At 41.5% G+C, this 21,526-nt stretch overlaps 1 protein-coding gene across 4 annotated transcripts in view; it reads left to right on the top strand.

The window, feature by feature from the left end:
* Positions 1-1,067: 1,067 nt before the first annotated feature.
* The window catches only part of CAPN6 (calpain 6), a 117,601-nt gene continuing 97,142 nt past the window's right edge, over positions 1,068-21,526 (top strand). Inside the window, exons 1-2 of one of the 4 annotated variants that reach the window (XR_013274380.1) lie at positions 1,068-1,307; positions 19,498-19,672. Coding sequence is in view for 2 of the 4 variants with exons in the window: in XM_077480072.1 (XP_077336198.1) it covers positions 19,508-19,672 (165 nt within the window). In the remaining 2 variants the exon portion in view is untranslated. The remainder of the gene's footprint in view (positions 1,308-19,497; positions 19,673-21,526) is intronic. The other 3 variants (XR_013274384.1, XM_077480072.1, XM_077479988.1) reach the window with 3 other exon arrangements.

The following is a 21,526-nucleotide window of genomic DNA, read 5'->3' as shown; positions in this document are numbered from 1 at the left end:
AGCAGCAGAATTCAAGGGACAGTGTGAGTACCCCTACCTGATCAAGCACAAATAGGGAGAAGGCTCCCGGATGCAATATTTAGCATGATTTTGTGGGACAGTGTCACAGCTAACCTAAATCCCTTGCTCTGGGACATTTCTCAAAACAGCCAGGTGGACTGGTATTTTTCGCTAAAGGGACACAGAGCTCCTACATGCAGTTGACATGTTGCTATTTTCCACCAAGGTGAAATAGTGTTCCTACATATAGTTGAGACTTTGCTATTTTCTACTAAGGGGACACAGTGCTTCTGCATGTGGTTTGGGCCAAGGAAGCTGCTATCATAGCCTTGGTACAACACAAATAGTCAATTATTATTATGACTTATGATTTAGATGGCTTGACAGTTTGGATGAAATCACAAGCAACTGTGATGTTTATCTTCCGTGGCATGCCTTGAATGAAACTGGAAATGGTTAAATCTATGGATTTTGTTCGCCTTTAATCAATACATAGTGGAAGAACCATAAACTGCACTCTGTAAAGCCTCATACACACGATAGGACTTTGTACAAACTTTCCCTTGGATTTTTGTACAAAGGGTGTCGGCCCTGAACTTGTATTGCATACACACAGCAGGACTTTTTCAGCCAACTTTCACCAAATCATGTGTTTTTTCTGCTCTTTACCGCCACCTTTGGTCAACTTCTGTATTGTTGTCTGATCTTTTGCATTGGTTCTGAGCATGCCTGTTTGTACTTTGTACAAAAGTCCTATGGTTTTCTGTACACACGATCAGACTTTGCTCCATCAGACTTTTGTTGCCAGAAAGTTTGTCTGTTCGCACAGCCAACAAAAGTACGATGAAAAGCAAAAAAGTTTGTCCGATGGAGCGTACACATGGTCGGATGTTGCTCCAAAACAGCTAATTTGCATGTTTGTTGTCAAAAAGTCTGATCGTGTGTATGGGCCTTTAGATTGTCTTTAGTTTTTTCAGCAAAGGTCAGTTGCAGCTTGTCTTCTACTCTTGTAATTTGCTCCACTCCCCTCCTTCCCATAATAGATCTCATACTAAGTGTGGCTCCAGTCTACACCTCCCAGAGTCCTAGGTCACTGAATCTCAGCCTTCTATTATGACTCACAGTCACAGCTCTTTATTACAAAACAGGGCTATGAGGTTTAAACTCAAGATTTTCCTCTAATGAACACCACCTTGGTCCGGTTAGCAGCTCTGCACAGTCCTGGCAGCTGGAACATGTTAGACTATTGATTTCTGGGATTGTTTTTCACTGAGCTGACAGAGCATAGAGAGCTACAGAGTTCAGAGGTAAGACATATCGGATACAGAATGGTTTTCATATTTCCAAAGAAAAACAAGTGTAACATTTTGTTTCCAATTCCAAGTACTTTTATTGTCTGTAGACAGTTAGAAATGCCGTATTCATTATTAGGGTTTTCTGTATGATTAATCGGATTCAGAACACTGAGCATCTGATTCAGTTACAATGTCTGTTTATTTGGAAAATAATCTTTCCTGGCCTTCCAAGTGCCTCATTTAGCCATTTGCTTGTGTAAATGATATGGAATATAGTTGTTTTGTACCAGAAATACGCAGATAACCAAAAACATTTACATGGATGTTTGTTTAAAAGTGGATTTACCGGTTTCAGTTATTTTTACATGCAAAAATTTTTTTGTATCCTATACGGTACTATTATAGCTTCAACTTTATAAAGTGTTATATTTGCATAATAATTTTTTATATTTTATAATTCCATTGTATAGGCAAAGTATCTTCCAGTAATACCTGCTATTTACACTAGAGGATTAATTAATAAGGCAAAGGACAAATACCTAAAAACAAAGCTGTAATAAAAACAAAAATGTATTATATTGTAGCTTACCAATCCCTAGTTGTGGTGACTGTATTTGTTTTCTTCTTTTAGGCTTTTTTCCTATACACAATATCTCACAAAACCCTAGGTACATCCCTCACATTGTGTATTTATACACACATTGTATCTCACAAAAGTGAGTACACCCCTCACATTTTTGTAAATATTTTATTATATCTTTTCAAGTGACAACACTGAAGAAATTACACTTTGCTACAATGTAAAGTAGTGAGTGTACAGCTTGTATAGCAGTGTACATTTCTGTCCCCTCAAAATAACTCAACACACAGCCATTAATGTCTAAACCTCTGGCAACAAAAGTGAGTACACCCCTAAGTGAAAATGTGCAAATTGGGCCCAAAGTGTCAATTTGTGTGGCCACCATTATTTTCCAGCACTGCCTTAACCCTCTTGGACATGGAGTTCACCAGAGCTTCACAGGTTGCCACTGGTGTCCTCTTTCACTCCTCCATGACAACATTACGGAGCTGGTGGGTGTTGGAGACCTTGTGCTCCTGCGCCTTCCATTTGAAGGTGCCCCTCAGATGCTCAATAGGGTTTAGGTCTGTAGACATGCTTGGCTAGTCCATCACCTTTACCCTCTGCTTCTTTAGCAAGGCAGTGGTCATCTTGGAGCTGTGTTTGGTGTAGTTATCATGTTGGAATACTGCCCTGCAGCCCAGTCTCCGGAGGGAGGGGAATCATGCTCTGCTTCAGTATGTCACAGTACATGTTGGCATTTATGGTTTCCTCACTAAACTGTAACTCTCTAGTGTCGGCAGCACTCATGCAGCCCCAGACCATGACACTCCCACCACCATGCTTGAATGTAGGCAACACTTGTCTTTGTACTCCTCACCTGGTTGCCACCACACACGCTTGACACCATCTGTACCAAATAAGTTTATCTTTGCCTCATTAGACCACAGGACATGGTTCAAGTAATCCATGTCCTTAGTCTGCTTGTCTTCAGTAAACTTTTTGCAGGCTTTCTTGTGCATCATCTTTAGAAGAGACTTCCTTCTGTAACAACAGTCAGGCCGCGTACACACGGGCGGACTGTCCGCCCAACTAGGTTCGTCAAACAGTCCGTTCAAAATTAGCATGAACGGACTTGACCACACACGACGAACGAACAGTCCGCTGAAAACTTGCGCGATGACGTGAACGGCACGTACGACGGGACTCGAAAAACGACGTCCTATACACTGCAATGCAACCTTCGGCGTGTAAATCCTTTCTGAGCATGCGCGGAACTTAGTTTGACGAACAAGCCTACACACGAGCGGACTGTCCGCTCAAACCAAGTTTCAGCCGACAGTCTTACGGAAATTCCGAAAAACTTTGTTTGTCAGACTGTCCGCTGAAACTGTCCGCTGAAGCCCACACACGAGCGGACTGTCCGCTGAAACACTGTTCAGCGGACAAAGTTGGGCGAACAGTCCGCCCGTGTGTACGCGGCCTCATGCAGAGCAATTTAAAGCAGTGTGCGGCGTATGGTCTGAGCACTGACAGGCTTACCCTCCCAACCCCTTCAACCTCTGCAACAATTAAGGCAGCACTCATACGTCTATTTCCCAAAGATAACTGCTGGATATGACGCTGAGCACGTGCACTCAACTCCTTTGGTCAACCATGGAGAGGCCTGTTCTGAGTGGAGCCTGTATTGTTAAACCGCTGTATGGTCTTGGCCACCATGCTGCAGCTCAGTTTCAGGGTCTTGGCAAACATCTTATAGTCTAGGCCATCTTTATGTAGAGCAACAATTCATTTTTTTCAGATCCTCAGAGAGTTCTTTGCTCTGAGGTACCATGTTGAACTTCCAGTGATCAGTATGCGAGAGTGAGAGCAATAACACCAAATTTAACACACCAATTCCCCATTCACACCTGAAACCTTGTAACATTAACGAGTCACATGACATTGGGGAGGGAAAATGGCTAATTGGGCCTAATTTGGACATTTTCACCTAGGAGTGTACTCACTTTTGTTGCCAACGGTATAGACATTAATGGCTGTGTGTTGAGTTATTTTGAGGGGACAGCAAATTTACACTGTTATACAAGCTGTACACTCACTACTTTTACATTGTAGCAAAGTGTAATTTCTACAGTGTTGTTACATGAAAAAATATTTACAAAAATGTGAGGGGTGTACTCACTTTTGTGAGATACTGTATATACATATATTCATCTGGTGATCCAGACAGTAAGTCTGTTATTTGTTTAGCTTTCTTTAACCACTTAAGCCCCAGACCATTTTGCTGGCCAAAGACCAGACCACTTCGGCACTGCGTCGCTTTAACTGACAATTGTGCGGTCGTGCGACGTGGCTCCCAAACAAAATTGACATCCTTTTTTCCCCACAAATAGAGCTTTCTTTTGGGGGTAATTGATCACCCCTGCGGTTTTCATTTTTTGTGCTATAAACAAAAAAAGAGCGACAATTTTGAAAAAAAACGCATTATTTTTTACATTTTGCTATAATAAATATCCCCCAAAAATATATATAAAAAAAAAAAATTCTCCTCAGTTTAGGTTTATAGTGTTTACAAAAAGGGGATAGTTTTATGCCATTTTTATTAATATTTTATTTTTTACTAGTAATGGTGACGATCGGCGATTTTTATCATGACTGCGACATTATGGTGGGCACATCAGACATTTTTGACACATTTTTGGAACCATTGTCATTTATATAGCAATCAGTGCTACACAAATGCACTGATTCCTGTGTAAATTACACTGGCAGTGAAGGGGTTAACCACTAGGTGGCAGTGTAGGGGTTAAGTGTGTCCTGGGGTGTGTTTCTAACTGTGGGGGCGTGGCTGTGTGTGACACTTCACTGATCTCTGCCCCCGATGACAGGGAGCAGAGAACAGTGACACTGTCACTAGGCAGAACGGGGAGATGCTTGTTTACATTAGCATCTCCCTGTTCTTCGTCCCCCTGAGACAATCGTGGGTATCCCTGTGGAGAAGGAGTCCGCGTGACCCGCAATCCTACTCACGGAGGTCCCGACCGGCGCGCGCATGCGATGGCATACGAAAAATTAGACGTATAGGTACACCCATTTGCCCGTCTGTGCCATTCTGCCAACGTACATCGGCGTGCGCCAGTCGGGAAGTGGTTAATAAACAAAGCTGTCCAGCAAAAGTGGCTGTTAGAGGGTTGAGACAAACTATGTACAGGGGTGCTTAGAATAGTCAGCTTTTATTCATGTATGTAAAACCTTTATGCCAAAAGAGAAAAAAACTGTTGCTGTAACTGCCTAGATGTGTGCTTGTGTGCGTGCATGCGTGTGTGTTCTTTTATCATTGGGTGCTACAGGAAAGTAAAAAGTGGTATTTGGTCAGTTTAGTGTTTTTGGAATTACAAGCTTATTTTTCTTTTTAATTATGTGTATAAAATCACTGTTTTACAATTTAGACTTTTTAAACATGGTAAATCATTGACAGTAAGTTCACAAAACACATAATGATCTAATACAAAAATTGTACAAGCTAGGACTTAACCCTAAGGCCGCGTACACACGGGCGGACTGTTCGCCCAACTTTGTCTGCTGAACAGTGTTTCAGCGGACAGTCCGCTCGTGTGTGGGCTTCAGCGGACAGTTTCAGCGGACAGTCTGACGAACAAAGTTTTTCGGAATTTCCGTAAGACCGTCCGCTGAAACTTGGTTTCAGCGGACAGTCCGCTCGTGTGTAGGCTTGTTCGACAAACTAAGTTTCGCGCATGCTCAGAAAGGATTTACACGGCGAAGGTTGCATTGCAGTGTATTGGACGTCGTATTTCTCGTCCCGTCGTACGTGCCGTTCACGTCATCGCGCACGCTTTCAGCGGACTGTTCGTTCATCGTGTGTGGTCAAGTCCGTTCATGCAAATTTTGAGCGGACTGTTTGTCGGATTGTTTGACGAACAAAGTTGGGCGAACAGTCCGCCCGTGTGTACGCGGCCTTAGGCTGGTTCAGTAGATATGCAGTTGGCTAAAGGATAGATACCACAGTGTGGCTGTAAATGGGGGTCATTTAGAACAGAGACCAGTCTCTAGTGGTGTATCACAAGGCTCTCTACTGGGTCCTGTTATATTTAATCTCTATGTAAGGGATATAACTAAAGGTTTATTGGGCACGGTATGTCTTTTTGCTGATGACACAAAGGTGTGTAATAGGGTTGATATCCCTGGAGGTGTCTGCAAAGGCGCGTACACACGACCGGATTTTTAAATGCACAAGACCGGACTTTTCGATGGACTAGGTTCGACAGTCTTCCCGACGGACTTTCGGCAAAGTCCGTTCGAAAGTCCTTTCATTTTGGACGTGATGACGTAAACGGCACTAAACAAGGAAGTTCAGTAGCCAATAGCTGCCCTTGTGTCGTATTTGGTCCATCGGACTAGCACACAGACGAATGGTTTTCCCAATTATTAGTCCGTCGGATAGATTTGAAACGTGCTTTATTTCTAGGTCCGTTGGACTTTTGGGGAAAAAAAGTCAGCTGGAGCCCACACACGATCGAATTGTCTGACAGATTCCGGTCCGCAGGACCAAGTCTACCAGAAAGTCCGGTCGTGTGTATGCGGCATAACAATGAACATGATTTGGCATTCCTTAAATTCCTTAAAGGAGTACAACATTTGGCATACAGTGTTTGCAAGCACTACAGAAGAAAACAATTTGGGGGAACTTATTTTAAATGATTGCAAAATGAGCAAACACTGTTCCCAGGCAATGGGAAAAGTGAATATAATACCAAGATGCATCACTAGAGGGATCACCAGCAGGAGGAAGGAGGTCCCGATTCCCCTATATAGATCTTTAGGTAGACCTCATTTAGAACACAGTGTCCAGTTCTGGAGACCTCGGTTACACAGAGATTTAAGAAGGGAAAGGGGAGACATGACTGAAACCTTTAAATACATCAATGTGGTGAATACGGTTCAAGAGGGCAGTATTTTCAATATGAAACCAAAATCAAGAACATGGAGAAATGACCTCAGACGAACTGGAGGAAAGTTCAAAACTAATGTTAGAAAGTATTATTTTACTGAAAGGATAGTTGAAAAAAAACTACCAGTAGAGGTAGTGAGACAGTCAACAGTAAATGGCTTCAAACATGCTTGGGACAAACATAGATCGATAGTCAGACAATAAAGTTAACAAAAAAAAACACAATAAAAGGGCATACTCAATGGACTACTTGGTCTTTTTCTGCCGCCACTTTTCTATGTTTTCTATGTTTCTAAAACATGTAGAACTGCATGCTTGTTAGCAACCCATTAATGACTAATACAGCAAACTGATGAGTCAACCCGCTGGCTGAATGAAAATAAAACTGGCCCAATTCCCCCATCCACACATTGGAGGTGGATGGTGGAATATTCGGCTGAGCAATGGTATTCAGACAGCGAGGCGACTCCCCCACTATCGCAATACACTGATCAGCATTGAAGGCTTTAGACTGTGTTGCTGATCGAGTGGAAAAATCTGCCAGGACAGTTGTACAGAAGTCAATTGGTAGATCAACTTCTGTACAACTACAGAGCCCATACATGGATTGAAATTCATCATTCCGTGATGAACCAGATGAATTTTGATTCATGTATGGCTGGCTTCGTCTAAGTGGTCTTATCTATGTATATAAATATATATAGAGAGAGAGAGAGGGGGGTGCTCACCTCCTCTAAGCCCCTGTACACACGGTCGGAGATTTCCACAACCAAATCCGTCGGATTTTGTCCGTCAGATTTAGTCTGACGGATTGTGTCCGAAACTGTTGCATACACACGGTCGGACTAAGTTGTCAAAAAAATCCGATCTTTCAGAACGTGATGACGTAATTTCGTTACGATGGGACTAGATTCAGGCTAGTAGCCAATAGCTTTGATGCAGGAATTTGATCTGAGCATGCGTGGCACTTGGTCCGATCAAAATTCTCTACACATGATTGGATTATGTACGACCGGCCCAGTTGGTCGGGAAATATTTCCATCATGTTGGAAAATTGGGTCGGACGGAGATTCGGACGGAATCAGTCCGATGCATACCACACACAGTCGGATTATCTGACGACGCGGTCTGATAAGACGCATTCCGACGGATTCTCCGACCGTGTGTACGCGGCATAAGTTACTCAATACCCTGTGTTCTCTTGCAGCTTGAGTCATTTTCATAACAGTAGCATATTACTTAGCTTTAAGAAACTTGCTTTTCTGTTTGGAGTTTATCACTTCAACAGTGGTATGCAATACTTAATTATTTCCAAAATTAAAAAACGATAAGAAATATTTCTAAATATACAGCATTTGGTACAATACTCCATAAGGCTCTGTTTCCACTATTGCGAGTTGTGTGGCCTGACATGTGTGACGTCGCATTGACAAGTAAAAATCCATGTATTTCAACGGTCCCCATTCTAATTGGTGTGACTCAAGTCGCAGTGACTCCAAAAAAGGTTTTTGTACTACTTTGTTCCGACTTCGGTGGGACTTGTTCTCCCGACTTTGGGGTCGCAGTAGTGTAAACCTAGCCTAAATTCTGACTTTACAAATTGAGATCGCTTGCCATTACAGATAGTGTATATACCTGGATAGAAATATGGTTAAAGGAGTGTGTCCAAAGGGTGGTGATAAATAAATTATCGTCTGGAGTTGTAACTTAAATGAAACAGAGGTAGGAATAAGAAGTTTGGTCTCAAGTTTGCTGACAACACAAAGCAGTTTAGCAGTGTTGCAAAGCAATGTTCTTTATTGTTGTTCTCGATATTAATTCATCAGTCTGCTCAGGCTGAATTAAAATGGACTCTGTAGGTGACTTATTGATCTTCTCTCAGGGGTCATTTAACATGAGATAAGAATGTACAGTATGCTATATAGATAGGAAAGAGACAGTAAATCAGATCCTTGTACGATCCATATATATGAAATACAATTATCAGTATATAAAAAAATATAGGTATTAGTACAATAATGACAGGAGGACACTGACGTTACCATTAACCTTACAATGTAGAACAAAATGTACTGTACACAGACAGTTTGAGGAATTACGGTATCTAAAGTGCAAAAATACGGAGGAAACAAATTACATTTTTCAGTACTATTCCAAGTAAAAAACTATTTGTACTTGGTTTCGATCTTTTCTATAACATTGAAGTATTGCTTCAGAATTTCACACATCATCTTTACCGCATATTGAGACTAATATGGTAAGCTCTCCGTTCTAGAAGACACAATCCAGCTGTTAGACAGCGCAAATACCAAGATCTTTCATAGCAATGATTTATTAACCTGTGATTTAAAGCAAATCCATGGAATGTGAACTATAATCAAAGTGCTGCAATGCATGATAAAACATACAAAAATTGCATTGTATTACATTTAGGCTCTCAATCTTTAGGGGTATGAACATTGCAAATACACATCATATGCTGCTCTTTTAAGCTTGAGGCAAGCACCAATTATGCTATATATATATATATATATATATATATATATATATATATATATATATATATTACACACTATCTCACAAAAGTGAGTACACCCCTCACATGTATTTTATTATATATTTCCATGTGACAACACTGAAGAAATTATACTTTGCTACAATGTAAAGTAGTGAGTGTACAGCTTGTATAACAGTGTAAATTTGCTGTCCTCTCAAAATAACTCAACAGACAGCCATTAATGTCTAAACTGCTGGCAAGAAAAGTAAGTACACCCCTAAGTGAAAATGTCCAAATTGGGTCCAAAGTGTCAATATTTTGTGTGGCCACCATTTTTTTTCAGCACTGTCTTAACCTTCTTGGGCATGGAGTTGACCAGAGCTTCACAGGTTGCCACTGGAGTCCTCTTCCTCTCCTTCATGATGACATCACGGAGCTGGTGGATGTTAGAGACCTTGCCCTCCTCCACCTTTCGTTTTGAGGATGCCCCACAGATGCTCAATAGGGTTTAGGTCTGGGGACATGCTAGGCCAGTCCATCACCTTTACCTTCAGCTTCTTTTGCAAGGCAGTGGTCGTCTTAGCCCTTGTACACACGGTCGGAGAATCCGTCGGAATGTGTCCTATCGGACCGTGTCGTCGGATAATCCGACTTTGTGTGGTATGCATCGGACTGATTCCGTCGGAATATCCGTCGGACCCAATTTTCCAACATGTTGGAAATATTTCCCGACCAACTGGTTCAATCGGACATACTCCGATCATGTGTAGAGAATTTTGATCGGACCAAGTGCCACGCATGCTCAGATCAAATTCCTACATCAAAGCTATTGGCTACTAGCCTGAACGTAGTCCCATCGTAACGAAATTACATCATCACGTTCTGAATGATCGTATTTTTTGACAACTTAGTCCGACCGTGTGTATGCAACAGTTTCGGACAAGATCCGATGGACAAGATCCGACAGATTTGGTTGTCGAAATCTCAGACCGTGTGTACAGGGGCTTAGAGCTGTGTTTGGGGTTGTTATCATGTTGGAATACTTCCCTGTGGCCCAGTCTTCAAAGCGAGGGGATCATGCTGTGTTCAGTATATTACAGTACATGTTGGCATTCATGGTTCCCTCAATAAACTGCAGTTCCCCAGTGTCGGCACCACTCATGGTGCCCCAGACTATGACACTCCCATCACCATGTTTGACTGTAGGCAAGACGCACTTGTCTTTTTACTCCTCACCTGGTTGCCGCCACACGCTTGACACCATCTGAACCAAATACGTTTATCTTGGTCTAATCAGACCACTGGACATAGTTCCAACAATAATGCATGTCCTTAGTCTGCTTGTCTTCAGCAAACTGTTTGCAGGCTTTCTTGTACATCATCTTTAGAAGAGGCTTCTTTCTGGGATGACAGCCATGCAGACCAATTTGATGCAGTATGCAGCGTATGGTCTGAGCACTGACAGGCTGACCCCCCCCCCCCCCCCACCCCTTCAACCTCTGTAGCAATGCTGGCAGCACTCATACCTCTATTTCCCAAAGACAACCTCTGGATATGATGCCGAGCACGTGTACTCGACTTCTTTGGTCGACAATGGCAAGGCCTGTTCTGAGTGCAACCTGTCCTGCTAAACCACTGTATGGTCTTGGTTACCATGCTGCAGCTCAGTTTCAGGGTCTTGGCAATCTTCTTATAACCTAGGCCATCTTTATTTAGAGCAACAATTCCTTTTTTCAGATCCTCAGAGAGTTCCTTGCCATGAGGTGCCATGTTGAACTACCAGTGACCAGTATGAGAGTGTGAGAGTTATACCACCAAATTCAACACACCTGCTCCCCATTCATAGCTGAGACCTTGTAACATTAACAAGTTACGTGACACCGGGGAAGGAAAATGGGTATTGGGCCCAATTCGGACATTTTCACTTAGGGGGGTACTCACGTTTGTTACCAGTGGTTTAGACATTAATGGCTGTGTTGCGTTATTTTGAGGGGACAGCAAATTTATACAAGCTATACACACACTACATTACATTGTAGCAAAGTGTAATTTCTTCAGTGTTGTTACGTGAAAAGATATAATATTTACAGAAATGTGAGGGGCGTACTCACTTTTGTGAGATACTGTGTGTGTGTGTGTGTATGTATGTATGTGTGTATATATATATATATATATATATATATATATATATATATATATATATATATATATATATATATATATATATATATATATATATATATATATATATATATATATATATATATATATATATATATATACACTATACTGTGTATATTGCTTCACCTACTAAAGGATTTGCAATTATCTCACCTTTGCAGTTTCTTCATTGTCAGCACATGTACACTACAGCAGAGTCTGGTTGGCTCAGAGTACTGACTCTCTCACTTTTCACAGTTTAAATAATATGCAGTGAGTTGCAAGAACCTGGAATCTAGACCAATTTGGGTACTTGCAGCATTGTATTTAAAGATACATACCATTTTAAAAAGTCCATATCCTCATTACCCATCAAGTCTTATACTCACCTGCCCATAGGCGTGCGCACAGGGTGCGCCAGGTGTGCATGTGCATACCCTAATCACCCTGTGTTATGCAGATTCCCCCTGCTGCCTAGGTCCCCCCATGTGCCTCCCCCACCCTGTATGCTGCCAGCTTACTGCTGGCTGCTGTGGGGGATGTTTCAGGATGGAGAGTGGGGGAAGGGGCTTGTGCTTCTTTGTTTCAAAAGTGAGACATCAGGGGTCTGTTTATATCCCCTGATATTTCACCAAATCCCCCCCCCAACAGGGCCCCGAAAACAATTACAATTTAATATTGTAAAAAAATATATACATAATAATATTGTGAAAAAACGAATAAAAAAGAAAAAAAAAACTGACACTCTCCACTGTCCCACTGACACCAACCTCTGCCCTACTGACACCATCCATGTTTTAATACATGTTTACATTTATTAATAGAAGTGTGTGTGTGTGTGTGTGTGTATATGTGTGTGCATATATATATATATATATATATATATATATATATATATATATATATATATATATATATATATATATATATATATACTTTTTTCTTTTTCACTCACACCCACAGGCATGTGTATTTGAGCTTTTGGGTGCCCACCCTAATGCAATACCTGGTAAGCTGACCAATTTGCCCATTTGCGTTCAAAAATGTGAGTGTGGTGTACTCTTTCCATCAGTCTAATAGAATCCATGCTGAGGAGAACCTATGACCATGGAACCGAGGGGCATCGCCAATATAGGGCAATCTCCGATTGGATGGCACTAAAAAGTGTATGTACTAGGTTCAGAAGATTTTGAAGATCTGTAGTTTAGTTACAATTTTTTGCATTAATCTTAGTCTTTCTACTGATCAGCTTATTATTTTGTCTAACTGGTGAATTGCTTGCATGCCAAAGAGTTCTTTCCTTGGTAACAGATTTTCTTTAGTAGTATTATAATATTAGTAGTATACTTATTAGTAGTAGTATACATTTACTCATTTACTCTACCTTCAGCATTTAACCCTTTGCTGTGCCAAGGCTGAGTTTAGCTTTAAGCTCTGCATTGCAAACAAAACATTTTAAATAACGAAAAGCATTCTGATTTTGAATACAACATTACCACCTTACAGCTGGTAATTGTAGCTGATCAATTGGTAAGAGTACCTCCTATACACAATTTTGGTTCATTAAAATAATTGCATTTACATCAATAAAAATTGAAGAAAAATTAATTAGTGAGACGAAATAGAAAGAAAAACTCCTCATTTTCAGCCCTTCTCACCAGAGAGCTCTCCACAGTTCATGCACATTAAGATCCCTCTGATCTGAATTAGTTACAGTGTGGCTCTTTTCATTAAATAGGTAACTTACAGTTCCATCTTGGCATGTTAAGTGTTCCTTTGGGTGATGCTGTTTTATGCATTTACAGAATCTTGTTATATTTTTAATGAATATGGAACATCAGACGTTTTTTTTTTTTTTTTTTTTTTTTATGAATTGCTTGATGTTTCACCGTAGTGATTACATTTTAATTTAGGTTTTTATTCTGTTGCATTGAACAATAATTAACAGTAAAGTAATCAATCATTGTATTCCTCTAGGAAAGGAACACACGTGATTAACTTGCTGTGAATTGAAATCCTTTTGCTAAGAGGTGTTTACTATAATAGTCTGTTTGTATTACTGCTACATCCACTCTCACAATTTATGGATCAATATTTACTATGGGCATTTATTGAGAAATTGCACATTATTGTCAGGACGCTTTTATGTATTTTCAGTAATTATCAATTGTGTGCTGGTAATTCTGCTGGATTGTGGCATGGCCCCTGATTCATTATGTAGCAATAAAATGATTTGCTTGTTTAGGACAAAACGACATTCATTAAGCCCTTACTCCCTTCCCCATGTCCAGCATATACTTTCCTTTCCTTAGCTCTTCTTCCTCATTAAGTGCTGGGAAGGTAAATGTGCTAATATATTCAGCATGCATGGCTCTCCTACATACATAACGTGTGAAGAATGCTGCTATGGCTGTTTTTTAATCTGCTTTCTATTGGGCTCTCATCCTTGTAATTCCTTTACTGACTGCAATGTCACTGACCTAGAACAAACATGTATATGTCAGATGTACCTCTAATGCACATCACTCTTCAGGGTTAATAACTTTCATTTCCGATCATTTTTATTAAGATTATAAACCATACAGAAATAAAACAAAACATACAATACAGTATAGAAAAGTACCGGTAGAGGAACTGCTTGACCGGGGGTCACCGTCATCTAAGAGGAGGGGTTGGGTTTGTGATTTTCTAAGTAATAAAGCAAGGATAATAAAGACAGCCCCAGAGCTTGAACCTTCAAATACACAGCAGCAGTAGATCTCAATTCTCTAGTCTGAGAGGCGTTCAGGTTGCTCAAAATTACACACACAAATACGCACACAAACAAAACCACACAAAATGTTAAAATTGCCTCCCAGAGCCCATTCACACTTGTATATTGTGGCATGTATGCTAAAACACACGTTCCCACAATGCACTTGCTTTGTGTGTGCATTTATTTATTAAAGGTGTGTAGCACTAACCCCCGAAGGAGCTGCTGGTTTGATTGGGTTTACCGTTACCTTCTTCACCTCGATTTGTGTCTAGGGGTTCCCATGGTAGATGGCCCAGAAACTTTTTTTTTTATTTAAAAAAAAGGGATTTTTATTTGCAAAAAATGTAGTTAATGAACAGTCTCTTAATAATATAGGATCAGAGGGTTAGGAGGAAAGTTCAGGTACTCTAATGCCACGTACACACGACCGGAATTTTCGTGGGACTAGGTCCGACGGAGTTCTGACAGACTTTCCGAATGAATGGACTTGGCCACACACAATCACACCAAAGTCCGACGGATTTGAACGTGATGACGTACGACCGGACTAGAATAAGGAAGTTCATAGCCAGTAGCCAATAGCTGCCCTCGCGTCGGTTTTTGTCCATTGGACTAGCATACACACGAGCGGATTTCTCGGTAGGAACTGGGTTCGGCGGAGTTCCGGCAGAAAAATTTGAAACATGTTTCATTTCTAAAGTCTGTCCGGATTTTTGCAAATCAAAAGTCCGCTGTAGCCCACACACGATCGAATGGTCTGCCGGAATCGTTCAGTCGGACCTTTGATGTCGAAAAGTCCGCTCGTGTGTACGTGGCATTAGTGTCAAAGTCAATAATAAAGGACTTGCTTACTTTGACTAAATCCAGAGAATAGCCATTCACAGCTGGATGTTCACTCAAGTTGGACAGTCCCTCTCTCACAAGGCCTAGCAACCAACAAGGTGCTTAAATCAGGAACAAGTCTCTGCCACAGACGTTGTAGAACATGTAGGAAACTAGAACTTGTAGAACACTCATGTGATACCTGGATCTTTCAGCCGGTTTGGCGATACCTATGAGATTGGATTCACTTAGGCCCCTCAGCCTCACCAGGCTCTTGCTAAGAAGCCAACCCGTACGTGGCCTTCTTCTGAAGAGTCCTCCCCTGGATAGCTATGAAGTTGCTGGGCCTCTCCACAACCGGAGACAGCACCGGACCACCTCAGAATCATTTCTTTAGTATCCTTGTCTCGGGCTAGCCAGCCCCGAGACATAAAGTCGGGTGGACCCCGAACCCCAATGCCATAGCCTTCCTGGGGGCTGGTCAGGAGGACCAGGACCATAGAGTCAGAACATACTTCTGGACCGGAACCCCGAACCACATGACATCCGCATCTTAAGTACCCTCTGCCAGAAAGCACAGCAAGAGTGACACTTCCACTGGGCAGGCTCCAAGAGAAAGTAACCTTAAAGCACCCAACCAGACTGTGGTTCCATGCCTGCCAGAAGAGACAGTGCCCCCACTGGCCAGGCTGAACACCCTATAGTCCAGTGAGACTGATGCTGAGGTCAAAATTTGGAATAATTATACTCCAACCAAACTGCAGTTCAGGTGTAAAGTTAAATTTCAAAAACATAGCGCATGCTCTTCAGGAGCCGGCGCTACAGGTGTAAAAATTAAAATGAAACAGTCCCATTAGAGTTCCATAAGACCTGTGACAAATAGAGCTCAGATTATAGGAGACTTGAATCCCCCTTCTGAAGGAAGGTCCATAAAGACATGGATAAATGAGTTTGGGGTGGAGGAACTTAACTGGCCTGCACAGTCCTGACCTCAATCCGATAGAACACCTTTGGGATGAATTAGAGCGGAGACTGCAAGCCAGGCCTTCTTGTCCACATCAGTGCCTGACCTCACAAATGCGCTTCTGGGAGAATGGTCAACCATTCCCATAGACCCATTCCTAAGCCTTGTGGACAGCCTTCCCAGAAGAGTTGAAGCTTTTATAGCTGCAAAGTTTGGGCCAACTCAATATTGAACCCTACGGCCTAAGACTGGTATGCTATTAAAGTTTATGTGCATGTAAAAGGTAGGTGTCCCAATATTTTTTGTAATATAGTGTATCTAAAGTGGAACCAAAGACCTTGAAACCTACTTGTACTTCAGTAGTCTAATGCCCAAGAGGTTCCTCGCTGGGGCTGGCATCTTCTCCATGGCTTCTTCTGAGTATTGATCTACCACCATTTTGATTAGCCGGGGCAGGGTGACATTACTCCTGTGCAGGTGATAACACAGGCACTGTGCTAGAACATAAACCGTGTACATTTTAAAGAAGACTGCGAACAGGCAAGTAGGTTTACTTTACTGCAGAAGAGGCATGCCTGCTCGCAGTTTTTTCATTTTAGACTTTAACTACTTCATTACCCACATATTGTCATATGACGTTTGCAGATGGGGTCTCCTATCCTGGGCGGGCGTCATATGATGGCCTCGGCTTCCCGGCAGTATAGGGGGCATGCAAGCATGCCCTGCCGCATCACTCGGGAGCTGATGCGTGTGCCTGGCAGCTGCAATGGCCACTGGGCACCGGCGATTGCTCGTCATAGAGCAGGAATGTGATCTGTGTGTAAACACACAGATCCACGTCCTGTCAGCGGAGAGGAGAGACAGATTGTGTGCTCCTAGTATATAGGAACACCGATCAGCCTTCTCCCCAAGTCAGTCCCATTCCCCCACAGTTAGAATCACTCCCTAGGTAACACATTTAACCACTTGATTGCCCCTAGTGTTAACTCCTTCCCTGCCATTGACAGACAGTAATCGGTGCATATTTATAGCACTGATCGCTGTATAAATGTCAATGGTCCCAAAATAGTGTCAAAAGTGCCCGATCTGTCCGCCGCAGTGTCGCAGTCACAATAACAATCACAGATCGCCGCCATTATTAGTAAAAAAAAAAAATAATAATAATAAAAATGCCAAAAATCTTTCCCCTACATTTTGTAGGTGCTATAACTTTTGCGCAAACCAATTAATACACACCTATTGTGATTTATTTATTTATTTTTTTTACTAAAAATATGTCGGTCTAAACAAAAAACAAAAAATTTGTTTTTTCCTCAGTTTAGGCCGATATATATTCTTCGACATATTTTTGGTAAATAAAAAATAATAATAATAATAATTTGCCTCAAATTTGGTATATTTATTATAGCAAAAAATTAAAAATATTGTGCTTTTTTTTTTTCCATTGTCGCTCTTTTTTTGTTTATAGCACAAAAATTCAAAACCGCAGAGGTGATCAAATACCATCAAAAGAAAGCTCTATTTGTGGGAAGAAAAAAATGATAAAAATGTCATATGGGTACAGTGTAGCATGACCACGCAATTGTCATTCAACTGTGAAAATAACTAGCATTGAACTGGTTAATTTCCCTTTAAACTGTCTTATATTAACAAATACATTATGCATATACATCTGGAATACATGGGCTTTACAAAGGCTGCATGCTCATGCCTAAATACTGCGCTAGGGTACACTTTAAGAGCGACACAGTTATAACTTTGCATATATGTAAGTTGTCAGTGAATCTATTTAATTATATGCAATATACACATTAAGCAATTATTGCAGCAATATTTAACTAACAAGCTTAAATAATGGTAGGAAAACATCTTATTGTCCAGTAATAAGCTTGCATTCTGTGCTGTAGAGTACAGCGGGGTGATGTTGGTCACAGACTTCACTGTGGATTTGAGTTTGTCAGAGAGGCAGACATGCTGTGCTGGATTACAGTCATATTCAATCAAACTGTCCGCACCATTTCTGCATTTGCTTACAGAACAGCCAGACCACAGCAATTCATCATAGAGGGAGCCTAAAAATAACACTTATAGTAAAATGAGATAGATTATGTTTCTACAACCAAAGTTTTCAACTTTCACCTGAATTCTAAGCATTCATTTTGTTCCCAGTATAGTAAATAAAAATCCATACATTGAAGTTAGACTAGCTGCATAAAACCCATTCCCTTCACATTGAGGAGCATGAGTAGTACAAAAGAACCTGCAACCTTCCATTGGTTTTGGATTGAGAGCCCCTCTTTCCAATCCACCACGTGCTTCCAATCCACCACGTGCTTCCAATCCACCACGTGTTTCCAATCCACCACGTGTTTCCAATCCACCACGTGTTTCCAATCCACCACGTGCTTCCAATCCACCACGTGCTTCCAATCCACCACGTGCTTCCCATCCACCACGTGCTTCCAATTCACCACGTGCTTCCAATTCACCACGTGCTTCCAATTCACCACGTGCTTCCCATCCACCACGTGCTTCCCATCCACCACGCGCTTCCCATCCACCACGTGCTTCCCATCCACCACGTGCTTCCCATCCACCACGTGCTTCCAATTCACCACGTGCTTCCAATTCACCACGTGCTTCCAATTCACCACGTGCTTCCCATCCACCACGTGCTTCCCATCCACCACGTGCTTCCCATCCACCACGTGCTTCCCATCCACCACGTGCTTCCCATCCACCACGTGCTTCCCATCCACCACGTGCTTCCCATCCACCACTTGCTTCCCATCCACCACTTGCTTCCCATCCACCACGTGCTTCCAATCCACCATGTGCTTCCAATGATCCAGTAATGGGGATACCAGTCTGTATGCCTAGAGTACCTGGATGTTTTCTTTACTTGGGCGAGGATAAGGGCACTTATGATAATTTTTTTTAATGTAACAAACAAAACATTAAGTAAAGACAAAAAACCCATCAGTATTTCAAGTGGTAGAGATAGAGATTCATTAGAGATTCAGTTGCAAGAAGTGATCTGGCAGTACGTAGTTTGAGTGGTCTTCCAGTTATTTGTTTGGTTATTTTTATAAATGTATTGGCCAGAACAGAAAAATACAAGACCCGCTTAGTGACGGGCAACACTAGATGTCACAGAAATTGATGCATGGACCAAATGAGGTGTTCATGATACTTTGCCCCGTCTTTGAGAATATACACAGTATATATTATATATACAACCACATGCATATAGAGACGGAAAGAATAATGCAACATGATCGATTTGCAAAAAAACTAAACATATAAGGACTAAATGTACAAATTAAGGAAAAAAACTAACATGAATAAAATATTACATAATACAAATTAGCCATTGTCGTTCATGCAAAGCATATAATCATTAATTCAAATACCTTTTGCACTGATTTTTAGGGAAAATATCTTATATCTAAACCTTCATTGTCCCTTGTTTTTAGTGCACAAAACATGACTCCTGCAGTTAGATATTTTAAGAATCAGAATTTCTTGGAATTGAAAACAGAATGCGAGAAAAAAGGAAGATTGTTTGAAGATCCAGAGTTCCCAGCAACTGATGAATCCTTGTTCTACAGCAAAGTTCCCCCACACAGTATAGAGTGGAAACGGCCTGGGGTAAGCTTTTTCTAACATAGCAGTGAACAAATGAATTATTATACAGTATATGTACTGACAGATAAGTCCAGAATTAAAAATATACAAGCTGCAAGCAAAGTAAAAAGACTACACAGTGCAAACAGCAATACAGAGCTGCATGTACTGTGGAAATGTAAAGGTTTTTTTTAAAGACCGTGTAACATCTGGACAGAAGCTGTTAACCATCTGATACTAGATTTTATATATATTCCACTTCCCAGTAATCCCTCTACAACAAGTCTGGTTTCTTGGGAAATGCTACTACTTTTTTTTGTCTATCAATACTTTAGATAATACACTTTTAAACATCACAGCCACTGTGCATGGTCCATTCACAGAGGCTTAAAAATTGCTCCTCCACAGGAATGTTTTGCCTGTAGAAAGAACTCAATGTGATCAGTTCACACTGACATCTGCGGGTGTCAATAGAAAGTTAATGACACCCCCAGATCGGTTCGGAGATCAGTGTCAACTGTGAAATTGCATAGGAATCAGATCGCATGGGTGATACAATTCCAGTGCCGACAAAAAAAAGGGTCCTGCACCATTTTGGTGAGAATGTGATGCGATTTTCAGCCATACAGTTTGTATCGCTGAATTCGCATCCCACAGATATCACATGTAATCTGTACAGCAATGTTCCACTCATAACAGGCCTCACAATAGTTGAGCAAAGAAGTTGAGTGCAGCTACTGAGCGTCATATCCAGAGGTTGTCTTTGGGGAAATAGACGTATGAGTGCTGCCAGGGATTGAAGGGGTGGGGGGGGGGGGTCAGCCTGTCAGTGCTCAGACCATACGCTGCATCAATTTGGTCTGAATGGCTTTCGTCCCAGAAGGAAGCCTCTTCTAAAGATGATGCACAAGAAAGCCCACAAACAGTTTGTCGAAGAAAAGCAGACTAAGGACATGGATTAATGGACCCATGTCCTGTGGTCTGATGAGACAAAGATAAACTTATTTGGTTCAGATGGTGTCAAGCGTGTGTGGCAACCAGGTGAGGAGTACAAAGACAAGTGTCTTGCCTATAGTCAAGCTTGGTGATGGGAGTGTCATGGTCTGGGGCTGCATGTGTGCTGCCGGCACTGGTGAGCTACAGTTCATTGAGGGAACCATGAATGCCAACATGTACTGTGACATACTAAAGCAGAGCATGATCCCCCTCCCTTCAGAGACTGGGCTGCAGGGCTGTATTCCAACATAACAACCCCAAACACACCTCCAAGATCACCACTGCCTTGCTAAAGAAGCTGAGGGTAAAGGATATGGACTGGCTAAACATGTCTCTGGACCTAAACCCTATTGAGCATCTGTGGGGCATCCTCAAATGGACATCCATGATGTCATCATGGAGGAGTGGAAGAGGACTCCAGTGGCAACCTGTGAAACTCTGGTGAACTCCATGCCCAAGAGGGTTAAGGCAGTGCTGGAAAATAATGGCGGCCACGCAAAATATTGACACTTTGGGCCCAATTTGGACCTTTTCACTTAGGAGTGTACTCACTTTTGTTGCCAGCTGTTTAGACATTAATGGCGGTGTATTGAATTATTTTGAGGGGACAGCAAATGTACACGGTTATACAAGTTGTACACTCACTACTTTACATTGTAGCAAAGTGTCATTTCTTCAGTGTTGTCACATGAAAAGATATAATAAAATATTTACAAAAATGTGAGGGGTGTACTCATGTTTGTGAGATACACTGTGTGTGTGTGTGTGTGTGTGTGTGTGTGTATATATATATATATAGTGGTTTTATAATGTACTTCATACTGAGTGTGATTCTATACCCTCTTTATGACACATAATACACATGATACACGTAATACCTTA

This window comes from Lithobates pipiens, unplaced genomic scaffold (assembly GCF_037356315.1).
Source record: "Lithobates pipiens isolate NorthernLeopardFrog02 unplaced genomic scaffold, aLitPip1_a1.2 Scaffold_1, whole genome shotgun sequence".
NCBI classification, from domain to species: Eukaryota; Metazoa; Chordata; class Amphibia; order Anura; family Ranidae; genus Lithobates; species Lithobates pipiens.
The sequence above is the reverse complement of the archived record's forward strand: the minus strand, read 5'-3'. Positions and strand labels throughout refer to the sequence as shown.